The sequence below is a fragment of the Camelus dromedarius genome, chromosome 16, assembly GCF_036321535.1.
Source record: "Camelus dromedarius isolate mCamDro1 chromosome 16, mCamDro1.pat, whole genome shotgun sequence".
In the NCBI taxonomy this organism is placed as follows: domain Eukaryota; kingdom Metazoa; phylum Chordata; class Mammalia; order Artiodactyla; family Camelidae; genus Camelus; species Camelus dromedarius.
The window spans coordinates 55,684,624-55,698,020 of NC_087451.1; the positions used below are offsets into that span (position 1 = coordinate 55,684,624).

At 34.2% G+C, this 13,397-nt stretch overlaps 1 protein-coding gene across 3 annotated transcripts in view; it reads right to left on the bottom strand.

The window, feature by feature from the left end:
* IKZF3 (IKAROS family zinc finger 3) overlaps positions 1-12,549 on the bottom strand; it is a 79,439-nt gene extending 66,890 nt beyond the window's left edge. The window contains exon 1 of one of the 3 annotated variants that reach the window (XM_010991813.3): positions 12,317-12,549. In XM_010991813.3, coding sequence (XP_010990115.1) covers positions 12,317-12,323 — 7 coding nt within the window. In that variant the 5' untranslated portion in view covers positions 12,324-12,549. The remainder of the gene's footprint in view (positions 1-12,316) is intronic. The other 2 variants (XM_064496042.1, XM_031468193.2) reach the window with 2 other exon arrangements.
* Positions 12,550-13,397: the final 848 nt, after the last annotated feature.

The following is a 13,397-nucleotide window of genomic DNA, read 5'->3' on the forward strand; positions in this document are numbered from 1 at the left end:
CATGACTTAAAAATCAGAGCAATCTCTCCAACCATGAAATATCTCCTTCCCTTCTTTCCTGGATTAATGTAAAGGTAAGAAATATCGAGGTTAATTGTCTGAGAACATCAGATCAAATACAGCCCACACTACCATTTTAATACCTCTTACCTTACCCTTTTTTACAAAATATTCCATTTTTTCTCTAGATTAAATGTCTAGTGAAGAAATTATAGATTATAGGGCACAGGTCTAAAACAACAAATTCAATATCTAGTGTTATTTTCCTTGAAAGATCAGTTACTCTAAAGTTGTAGAAAAATAAATATATTTGTATTTTACCATGGATATCACATGCCAGCAAACGAACATGCAGAGAGAAAAGGAAGAATGGGTATTTCATGTCAATTGATACTTTTAAAAACTGTGCTAATGTGATTGAATCCAACATATTCCAAGTAAGATTTTGATTCTGTAACTGTAAAATGGCTAGTTTCTATTATAAAATAGGTGGAATCAAAAACAGAATAATTAATCTGGAGTAGGTAATAGATCTAAATGTGAAAGTTAAAACAATCAAATTTCTAGAGGAAAACAAAAGAGAATATTTTCATGGCCTTGGATAGGCAAAGATTTTTTAAGCAGGACATAACGTGCACTTAATCCCAAAAGAAAAAAAGTGATAAATTAGTCTTTGATAAAATTAAGAATTCTATTTATCAAATAGATTAAGAAAATAAATAAGCATGTTACAGACTTGGAGAAAATATTTGCAATACACATTTGACAAAGTACATGTTTCCAAAACTTTAAGTGCCTACGAAATCAATAAGAAAAGTGCAAACAACACAACTTAAAAAAAATGTACAGAAGACTTACAGCACTTCAGGAAAGAGGATATCTAAACAGCCAATGAACATACGAAAATGTACTCAACATCATTACTCATCAGGAAAATGCAAATTAAAACCACAATGAAAGGCCACTACACCCCCACCAGAATGGCTAAAATTAAAAAGACTGACAATAGCAAGTGTTGACAAAATGTGGAACAACTGGAGCTCTCAGACACTATGGAAGGGTAAACTGGTCCAACCATTTTGGAAACTGTTTGGCAGTATGTATCGAAGCTAAATATACACCCACCCTATGACCCAGAAATGCTAGTCCTAGGTATATATCCAAGAAATGAATGTATTTGTTCACCAAAAGACATGTATAAGAATGTTCATCATATAAGGGGGAGGGTATAGCTCAATTGGTAGAGTGCATGCTTAGCATGCACGTGGTCCTGGGTTCAATCCCCAGTACCTCTATTGAGTAAGTAAATAAATAAATAAACCTAATTACCTTTTCCCTCAAAAAAAAAAAAAAAGAAAGAAAGAAAAAAAGAATGTTCAACATATAGATAAATACTGGAAACAATCAAATGTTCATCAACAGTACAAATGTGGTATGCTCATACTGCTCAACAATAAAAGAGAATGAACTACTAATAAATGGAACAATATGGATGGATCTCAAAAGTATATTAAGCAAAAGAAGCCAGACACCATAAAGTACATACAGTATGATTTATATGGAATTCAAGAAGAGGAAAACTGATCTATGATGGCAGAAGTCTGAATAGCATTTTACTTGGGGTGAAGGGAGGTATTATAAATGGGCACAAGGGAATCTTCTGGTGGAATACAAATATTTCATATCTTAACCTGGAAGGTGTATATATAGGTAAAAATCAACCAACCTATATACATGAGAAATATATACTTCATTATATAAGTTATTCCTTAATTTTAAAAAAATCTATTGAACACAAACATTTTCAAATATCTAAAATGCCAAACCTGGGGGAGGTAGGTATAGTGCAGGGATAGAGTGCATACTTAGCATGCACTAGGTCCTGGGTTCTAACCCCAGTACCTCCATTAAAAAATAATAAAATAAAATGCCAAACCTTAGAAATGGAATTTTAGAAGGATCTTCCCACTTTTGAAAAAAGTTTGAATTTCAAGGGTTACTCAGGATTCTTCTATAGAGTCTTTATGGATTACATCTATACCAACCATCCATTGAATGGGCACCATATAAAAATTCTCATGGCGAGGAAATTTATTTACATGTTATGTGCCAACTAAATATGAATATATTTTTGGTGATATCTTAAAATAAAAATTAAAAAGTAACTTCTGAGTAACAAAAATAGCTGATCAAATTTTCCTGAGAATTGAGATTTCAAGATCTGTTTCTATTTTGATCTTTGATTTTTTTTTCCCCAATAAATTTAGGCTACAGATAGTTTGTGTCATTCATCTTTGGAAAACAAAAACAAACAAACAAACAAAATCTTTTGATCCACATTTCTCTCCAGCACTTATTTCTCCCTTTCACCTCCTAGCTAAACTTCTAGGGAAAATGGTCTGTATAAATGTTTTGACTTCCTCTATTCCTGTTTCTGCTTTAACCATTTCAATTTGGTTTCCATCCCCACCACTGCACAAAAACCACTTTTGTTAAGGTCACTGGCAAGTTTTATGTTGCCAAAAATCAACCCACACTTTTTGTCCTCACCTTACTTGACTTTCCAGCAACATTCAACATAGCTGACCACCCACTCCTTCATAAAACATTCTCCTCTCTTGAATTCTGTTACACCACACTCTGTTGGTTTTTCTCCAGTCTTGCCACAGCTGCTTCTCTTTTGCTGGCTCCTCCTCCTCTACCTGACCACTTAAATGAGATGCTTCTCAAGGCTCAATCCTGAGCTCCCTTCTCACAATACATTGTCTCTTTAGGTGACCCCAGTCATTCCCATGGTGCTAAGTATCATCTATGTACTGAGGACCACCAAACTTGCCAGACCTTTTATTTAGAGGAGAGATTCACCAACCCTGTCCCCAACCATTATTCTCCATTTTAGCACATTTTATTTCCTTCATAACACTTAGCATAATTTTAATTTTTTTAAAGAATATTTATTTGTTTGGGAACATACCTTCCTCATCTGACTGTAAATTCCGTGAGGGCAAAAGCACTGTTGTCTTGTTCACCATCTTATTGCCAATATTTTGCATACATGGGACAGAACAGACATTCAATATTTTTTTAATGAAGAATGAATGAATATTTCTGACTTTTGAATTATACTGTGTTATAAATGTTGTTACAAAGTAAGTCAAAATTAAATGTTGTAAAACTTTCACTGCTCAGCTATGTTTTAAAACCAGCATTTAAGCAATAAAAAATATATTTTAAATACATATATAAAGATAATCCACCACTAATCCAACATGTGTTATGAGAGTGATAATGAATTTTACCAATACTTCTAAAACTGTAGGCAATGTTTATCAGAATTTAGTGCACACAAGAATTCCCTAGGAACCTTGTTAAAATGCAGATTCTGATTCAGCAAGTCTGGCCTGAAAGTTTGCATTTATAACACATCCCGGATGTTGCCAATACTGCTGGTCCATAGACCATACTTAGCAAAGGTCTAAAGGATCCTTGTAAATGATTTATGAACTAAACCGAACATCTGCTGGGCCCTAACTTTGTGTCTAGCAGGATGCTAGGTGATTCTCGTACACCTTATCTTATTCAGACTACAGCTGGTCTCTTGTAGTTCTGTAAACTTAGAGTGGTTCTCAACCTTACCAAGACCAAATGCCCCTCCTTTTAGAAAAAACACTTTATAATAAATACTTCTTTTACCATCATAAATTAAGTATAACCTATCCACACATATAAGCTTTTTAAAAAATAAAGCCCTAACTGTAACATAAAGGTGAAATAAATTGATAATAAAATGATTAGTATTTCAATATGTAAATGTACAGGATCACTCACAAAGAGTCAAAGTAGCAATTATTCTAGAAGATATAATAAAAAGATAGATGTGTTTGTAGAATCACCACGAAAGCAAGAGATAAAAAATGCAGGATATACGCTGCATCAATAATGGTAAAAGTATCTCGGCTCTGAACTAAACAAAGAATCATCTCCTAATTTATGTAGCAGTTGCTTTCTTAGATAATTTAGATTGTATTAAAACAATGCAAAAAATACTTCATGTTTATACATAAAATGGAGTTAGGTTCTATAAATCATTAGATAGACATAAAATGTTATCAAGTTTCAGAAAAGGGAATGATTCCAACCTAGGACGAGGGACAGCTTCCTCAAAGACATGGCATTTGGGATGGACAATAATGGCACAACTGTGGTGATATTAATAGTGTTGAGAAGTTGGTTTGGGTTGGAGAGACAATGAGTTCACTCTTGGACCTGAGTTTGAAGAGAATTAGAAACATGAGAGTTAAGGAAAAGCAATGTACGCTCAAGGAACACTAAGCAGTGTGAAATAACCACATTAGAAGACATGATACCACTGGCAAGGTATAGTGAAGCCACATTGTGGATTATTTTAAATGCCCAACTAAGAAATACTTAAAATGGTTTTTGAGTAGGGGGATAACTTGATACTTTCAGAAGAACACTCTGGCAGCAATCCTCAAAATGGATTCGAAGAGGAAAGTCTAGATACAGGGTTACCAGTAGAAAAAACATGGAACGGTCTGAATCAGTAGTTTTCAAAATGTGTCCTGTGGCACTCCAGAGTTCCGAAAGGCTGCCACAGGGGCTGATCTGTGGCAGAGGAAGGAAAGGGTCAACAGCTAGGCAGGCCTAGGCAGTGGTCTCTTGCCCTCTCCCCTCTCCCGCCTGGAACATCTGTCCTACATAAGATTTTGGTACAAAAGGGTATTCTGATGATTACAAAAAAACAATTTTGTCTTGTTTTTATGTCTCATCCCAATTCTTGCTCAACTGTGAGGCTGACTAGAACACTTCTAGGGGCCATCATACAATTATCAAGTATCACTGTATAGAAATAGCAGCTATAAGATATATAAGCACTATATTAATTCTTAACATCAGATTGTTTAATCATTACTTGTGCTATTATATATGTACCTCCATCCCCAAATTTGACTACCTATAATCAGGTCTGGGGTAAATAGGACCACTTTAGGTCATTGATGTTTGCAACAAATAACTATGGAGTCCTTTGAGAATTTCCAAATTTCTCTTACTAAGATGTGCATGGATGCTGTTGGCTTGGTTAACTTCAAAGCTATATACTTGTTTGTGTATTCTGGTCTCCCAGTCCTACTGATTCAAATCTGAGCTAGGACTTTTATATACATTATCCTATCTAAAACGTTACAAAAGCTGTAACATTTACAAATTACTGTGCATTATTGTATTCCTTCAGGATCACTCACAAAGAGTCAAACTAGCAAGTTACATTCATCAATGCCAAGGATCCATTTTATACTAAATTATTGTTTATCAAAGAAGTTCACAGTTTTATTTTCAGAATGCATGAAAAATGTTACAATGGTGTCTCATCCTAATTTTTGCATCTACTCACAAAAATATTCCTATTAACTCTGGAGAATTTAGTTTTCATGATGGCAAGCAGAAGTGTGTTGGTTAGGATGGACCATAAACTCTTTTGTCCTGCTGAAATGATTCGCAAACCAAGAGAGTTCGAGAACTCCTGGTTTATGCCAGTTCTGAGTAAGTTCTCTCCCCTGACTCCCTTGAATCCACTGGCATACGACTGCTTTAGACAAATATTTCCTGTAAGCCAATGGGCTGTCTATGTCTCAGAGTCTGAATGGTAGAGCAAAATATCCAGAGTAGCAAAATGAAGTTAGGAAGCTCTGTCCTACAAAGGAAGTTGTATAACCAAAGGGACCAGGGGTTTAATTTCTGACAGTCATAGTTTCCTTAGAACTTGCTGAATCTTAAGCAATACTGGCATCCAAAGACTACTTAGTAGGAAAGCATCTGTTTCTATACCAGTAGCTTTTAAACTTTTTCTTAAAGAAGCACTTAATTTTTTTCAAATGAAATCTTACACTGATTACCATACAAAAAAAGATAAAGTGATATCTTCGTAATATACAATTATAATAAGTTCAAATAGATACTAACTACTAAAAAAAACCCAAACAATGATAATAATAAGGTTGTTTTAATAAACAAAAACTAAAAATCTAGTTATGGATGAAAGTTGCAACTTTATGTCAGCTTCAACTTGTAAATTATTCCATATATTTTGTCTTATTTGCCAATATGAAAACCAATGAAGATGCACACATATAAAAACTATTACCACTTCCAAGGGTTTTGCCTTATTATTTTAGAATAGTTTTTAGTTAAACTGTTCCCTGAAACTTGAAAGAGCGTGTTAAATAATCTTTGTTTTAAAATATCTAATAGTTGCCCATATTCTTTAATTCTGAACATAAAATCAGGCAAGAGATACTCCAGCCTTGCACTCAGTATTCTTTAAATGTATAATATATAATATATTATATATAATCATGATGTACCACACGACATGTTCTTGTCATTAAGGAGCTGATTACTACACAGTGACAAAAGCATGTCTCAAGCACCTTAGCCTAAGCCTTTATAGGCACTTAATTAAATACAGGGAATAGGAGAGTTAGTGGTATTCTCATTTAAATAATTTTACATAAGCAAATATGCACAAGAAAAAAATATCAGTGCAGAACCACAACTTTACTCATTTCACATTTATAAATTTTTGATATTTTCAAAGAGTTGGTTAAGAAGTTTTATTTTGAGGTCAGAAAATAAATTTATGTATGGACAATCCTCAATGCACTAAAATTTGGTAAATAATATGCATAAAAGTCAAATGAAATTTAAATCAAGACTCTGACATACATTTGTGGTACTGTCTATATGGTACACAAGCATAGAATCAGTATTATTAATTAATGAGTATTAGCAAGTGATTATTTAACTGCAGAGATAAAGGCAGATGATAGCAAAATTGATTAGTTGTTAAATATAACAAAAATTAGTTTTTCAGACTGGAGCTATTATATTTTACATCAGCTCTGATGTAACTCCACATCTATAAAAATATTTATAGGTTAGTGAGCATGATCTTGTTTTCATATCCAAAGAGCCTACATGACTACTATTATAGGAAATTGTTCTGATGTGCCAAATATTGTGATATCTTTAAAGTCTCTCAAATAGATGACAATTTGCAAATAAACTGATCATGCTGTGATAGAGAACTCTAAGTAAAATATTTTATTCTCAACTTTAAGAATCAAAACATTTGTTGTGAAGAAATAGTTTATTGTGGGAACTGTAGTGCTTCACCGAAACAAAGAAGGTAGCAAAAAATTTAAATTCAAAAGTCAGATTTCACTATATTATTTTGTCCAGAGTAGAGCCAATATTGGATTAGAAAAAGGTAACAGTATTCATCCTATTGGATTTAACCAACATTCCAAAGTCTTCTACCAAACCTTAACAGCACCTCTGACAAACCAACCAGCAAAATTAACTAGTTTCCATGACACTGTTTTCCTTACTCTCTTAACCATAAAAGCTGAGCACATAAATAGTCAAATGACCAAACATACAGGCAACTCATTCATTAATTTATTCAATAAATATGACTGCAGTCCTATTATGTGATAGAGACCAGGCTGGGTACTAGTTATCATTGGTGATAAAAAGATCACAATACTTTGGAACCTGACAGTCTAGATGGGGCTACAGGTGTATTAATGATCAAAATAAGCAAGAAACCTAGTTAAATAATATTTAGATAATTAAGAGTTAAAACTAAAAATAATAACTAGAAATTGACATAACATTGTAAACTGACTATACCTCAATTAAAAAAATTTTTTAATAAAAAATAGTTTTGCATTGTTTCATCAGTGATGCTATTGAAATGTTTTCCATTTCTCTAATTTTAAAAAAGTTCCATTTATAAACCCACAAATAACTTGATGTGCTAAAAATTTTATCTCTAAGAACACTCATTAATAAATAAAATTTGTGATGCATTGCCAATTCCATTGATATAAAAAGTCAGGAGGTAAGGTGATTTTGAATTTTTGACATTGAGTAAAAAAGTACTGTTTCATAAAAGCATTTTATTCTGTTTCCTATCCATTATTAAACATCTAGTTTTTCATCTCTCCTAGATGGGACACATATCCAATATAATATGGTAACATCCAAATTATTTTGATTTACTCTATACCGCTTTGGACTCTAAGAACTTTAATTATGGATGCAGAAAGCAGATTTCAATTAAGGCTGAAAAGTTATCTCACTGAGAATCACTGGGGATTAAAGTATTCTGATAGATTATATAGTAATGATAATTAATAGAGTTATATATAGATCACTTTCCAAATAATCTACATATAATAGAAATATAATTACAGTTTCATTATTTCATCTTTTGGAAAAAGTGATTCAAAAAGCCTCAGGGTCATTCTTACGACTTCTAATTATTAAGAATGTACTAGTTAATGGGAGAATTGTATTTTTAGAAGAGTTGATAGTAGAGTGTACTCTCTGTCCTTGTGATGTTTAGAGTCTCTTTTCACAATAATTAATGACTCTTTAGCACACACAAAAAAGTATTTATTGAGCACTTACTACAGGCAGGTTTCTGTGTTACTCACTCAGTTCTTCTCACACATGGTCTAGAACTACAGCTTGAGTTAGGAGCCAATTAATATTGGGTGTCTGATAAAAGATCTACCAATAATCTTTTAGTCCCAAGTAAGTGTAAATATATGCATTTATACATTAATGACAAGTTTATAACAATGTATTTAAAAAGTATCACTGGAAAATGTATGCTAATTTTATGACACCATCTATAGTTCTTACTGATTGAGAAAGCAAATTTTTGCTCATATTCAATTTGTATTTTGTGATCCTGAAATCTGGTGATATAAAGTTAAATGATATGATTTGACATTAAGTGATATTCGAGCCAAAAAACCAACAACATTTTTGTTTTCTTTTTCTGTTATACCTTGTAAGTACTTTAAAATTTTTCTGAGTTCTAATGAAAAATTGCTAGCACCAATCCCTTACTCACACAAAATTAATTAAATAAAAGGCATCATAATAAAGATAATGAGTATTACCTTTCAGCACCATTTTAAAAATTGAATGCAGCAAACTCTGAGGGTCTTTTATGAACTAGGCACTGTTTTTAGCACTGAGCATGCAAAAATAAGACATGGAGTCTGTCCTCAGAAGCTTAAAGGCCGTGAGGGAATAAACACTTATATCAATAAATAATTTGAATACAGTTGGCAGAAGTATGAACAGTAAGGAAAGACACTTAGCCTAGCTGGAGGCAGGCAAGGGACTGGGTAGGAGGACCACCGGAAGGCACCAGGGAAAGTCATGAGAAAGAGGTCCTTTGTCATAGTGCCTGAGAAGAGTCTTGAAAGATGATTAGGCATAACTAGGTAAAAATGGGGTGAAAATTTTTAGCGGAGACACGGAAGTATGAAATACCATATTAGATTATAGGACGCACAAACAGGAATTTTCTGAAATAATATTCTACCAAGACCCCATGGCCTTTCTGTGGCTTTTGTTCCTTTGAATTTTACCATTTCAACTTTAACATGTTCATAATGGAGGGCTAGTAAACTCCACCACCTGGAGGCTATGTCTCTATTAATCTCAACCATCCAGCACATAGAAACGGATGTAGAAATGAGAAACGGCTACCACAAAAGCATGCGGTGAGAAGCAGAAACTGACATCAAGAAGGAGACAAAAATTACACAATAACCTGGGAATATTTTGTGTAGGGACGTTCAGCTCTGCACAGTTCAAAACCCCTATGAGAATATACTATAGGACAACACATTACCTGATGGTCAGAATAGTCACCTGGGTCACCGAGATAAAGTTATCTCTTGTGTACCTTGTTTATAAAGCAGGGGCTACGTGATAATTACACTCAGAAAGATCTATATCTGTTATTGTTTATATTAAAAGTTTTATATTGAGAAATACGCCAATACCTGTGAAATTCATATTTGTGAACCACTTCATTCCTGAACCATACCAGGCAGAAGGGGTGTTATTACAGCACAAATAACAAAATTTAGTAATAAAAGGATCTCTGGATAGAAAATATTTAGGATCACAAATTGTGAGAAATTTTTAAAATAATAGCTTTGATTTATCCTATGATTCATTTTTATATAACAAACTTTCTGTTTCAATATTTTATTTCATCTGACACTTTTACACATAGAAACTCTCAAAAAATGGTAATGAGTGAAAAAAATGAATGAATTTTTTAAAGACAATTTTATATGTTAAAGAAATGACTGACTACTGTAGCATATTAATTTGATCTTCCAATTAGGCATAAAATACTCCTTGAAGTACTCTACTTTCTTATATTGCCAAGAAATGAAAGATATACACTATAGGTCAAATTCTAGATTGAGACCAAAATATCAAGTAATATAAAAGTACTTTGTTTTAAATATCAAACATATGAGCCAGATTAGTCAATCTCGGGTGGCTACAATGAACCAGATCTTTTACTACATCAAACACTCTGGCCTTCAAGGACCTGACGTTAGAATGGCTGAATCCACATCATTAACATTTTTGTTAATTTTATTTTTTGATATAAGTTTTGAAGTTTTTGCATTAAGCATACCATATAACATCTATCTCTATGGATCTATGACTATAATCTACTCATCTAAACTCACAACTTATCATTGATCCATATTCTATATTCTCTTTCTATTTATAGTCTATACATTCCAAATCAAATTCTACATAAGTTTTCACTCCTTTTTTATTCAGACATATCTAAAAGTCTTTGTTAGGGTTTTAATAGCCTAAATTATGCTATTCAGTTAATAATTGAATTCAGAAGTATTAACATTTACAGAGAAATATTCCAATCTCCACTGTCTTATACTATTCTATATGTTATTCTTGAGAAGTGAAACAGTTAAGACTAGGAAAAATAGCATGGGGGTACTGATTAACAAAAACAAATTCAGCAATTCATCTCAGCAATTATTACACTCATTATGTAACAATCAAAGAATTAGAGTTTTTAAAATTATTTTTTTCATACTGTACAGCAACCTAATTTTTTCCCCTGTTTTTGGCCAATGAAACCATCACTTGTTAAAAATTACACATTATAAACTACTTTTCAAATACTCAAAGTGCAAATTTTTTAGAGTTATTTTTAAACCCTGACAATTTTTTCTAATTGAAAGCCTAAAGAGTTTTTCATAAAAGAAAATACTTGAAGCATTATTCAATAATGGTCATTTTAAATTTTCTACATCCATACTAACTACATACTGTTCATTGACTTATCATCACTTGGCATTTTACTTAGAGAAAAAAATGTTTATGAGGGCCAAATCAATTTTAAAAATTGTAAATACACCCAAGTACAAAGTAAGGACTTAGGACCACAGTCCTGCACTCAACTATGTTATGAAATAAAATTTATCTTGTGTCCCAAAGTATTCAATCAAATTTAGTAACTTCATATACTCTAGACCTAAAGCCGCCAAAAGTCAAGGTTCATTGGCAATAAGAGAGCCTTCTAGTATGACGAAGAAAATATCCAGTATATTCATAATATTTATCAAGGTAACATTTTAATTAGGTGTCAGGATTTCATTTATTAATAGAATGAATACATTTCTCACAAATTCTGATTTTCTGTCACCACCTCCCCCAACCTGAGATGCATCTGCCATTTTCAAGGTTTTAGAAACACTTGTTGAAAAGACTATAGAAAAGTTTACAATAGTAGTATGAAATTTTAGTTATCCCAAGAAAGTACACACTGAAAACTTTTTGAAAAGCGAGGATAGTTTTACGACTTTCAAAATTAATTTAAATGAAATTCAGCGTGAGCCTGATTTTTGCTTTGAGTAAATAAGTTATCATTAGAAGATCGCGTCCCAAGGGAACCACAAGTGCCAACGCCTTACAATTTAGCTTCCCATATAACAGCATTTACCCTTAGAAGAAAAAAACAGTCACCTTTCATTCTAAACAAATCACTCAAACTAGCCTAATTCCAAGGGACACCGAGGCCGCGGACGAAAAAAACCATCCAAAAGGATTACTTATTCCAACTCAGATTTGCTGCCATTTCAGGGACACCCCATAAGTACTCTTCCTCTGCAGACTTAGACTTGACCCTTGACAACCCCTAAGAAATAAAACTGAGGAGAAGTTATCACTTTCCAAAGTTGGGTGGGGGGTGGGGAGCAAATGAGAGATGTACAAGAACCGACACACTTTGCCCTCTGAAATGCCTCATATTTACTTTTGACAAAAGAAATAAATAGAAGTAAAACCGAGATTCAGAAGGAACTCTCTCTGTTGCGTGCACCGGATGAACATTTCAAAGACCCCTTAGAAAAGAAGCGGGCTGGAGGCTCACCTTCCATCTCGCCGCCGGGCTGGGCTGGGCTAGGCTGGGCTGGAGCTGCCGCTCTGACTACCCAGCCGCTCCACGTGCTCCTGCCGTCGCCGGGACGCAGCGCGCAGCTGGCGGGAGATTCCCAGCGCGGGGAGTCCCCGGGATCCGGCCGCGAGTCGGCGCAGATTGAAAGGGGCAGGAGCCGGCGACCGGCGAGTGCGCTGGGTTACAGCGGCGCTGGCTGGCGGCGGCTTTAAAGGACGCTCGCTGCCGAGCGCCCGAGGTACCGCACTTCCAGCCCCCGTTTGAATGTCAAAGCCGAAAACCTCGATAGGATGGAAACGGCGCGACAGTAAACTGTCTAAAAGTTTTTCTTTAAAGGATAATGGATGGGGTAGTGATATCACATGCCGGGAGGTGGGATCTGGATTGCTTTCTTGCAAGTTTAAGTTCAAAGATGTTTGCCTTAAATTGAACAAAATCTGGAATTTGGGGTCTAAATTTGGGGATGACAGCCATGAATACAATCACTGAGAACGCACTTCAGTCGCTGTATTATGTTTTTCTTCCTCAGTTTTTCATTTCACATAATAAAAGTTCTTGGTCCAAGTTTTCAGAATGTTCTGATGGTTCAAAAGCATTTTGGCACTTTTATCGGCTCAACTTTTTCATTTTTGGAAGCAGTCCTCTCACTTTTGTTTTCCCTTCTGGGAACTGCTTGGTTCATTTGCCACCACTCACAAAACGCTACACACTGTTATTTATGCGTGTTTATTTTCTACTATCCTGCCTTCTTCCAAATAGGATCTGAGATAGCTTACAAAAATACACGTATAATGTTACACATGTGCTAAAGCAAAGGGGGACACAATAAGATAGTAAAATTAACCCAAAGATGTTTGTGCACAAAGACGTACTAGTTAACATCTTGTCCCAACATCCTTCCCAATTTATAGAGGTCAAGTACACATTTGACTATAGAGAGAGGAAAGGGGACATGACCACATAATGTTTCAAAAGCAGAACTTTTCTTCACACTAAGGGACATTGTTCAGGTGAGTCCTTATAAGTTACCCAGCGTGCTGAATTGGATAAATGTGAA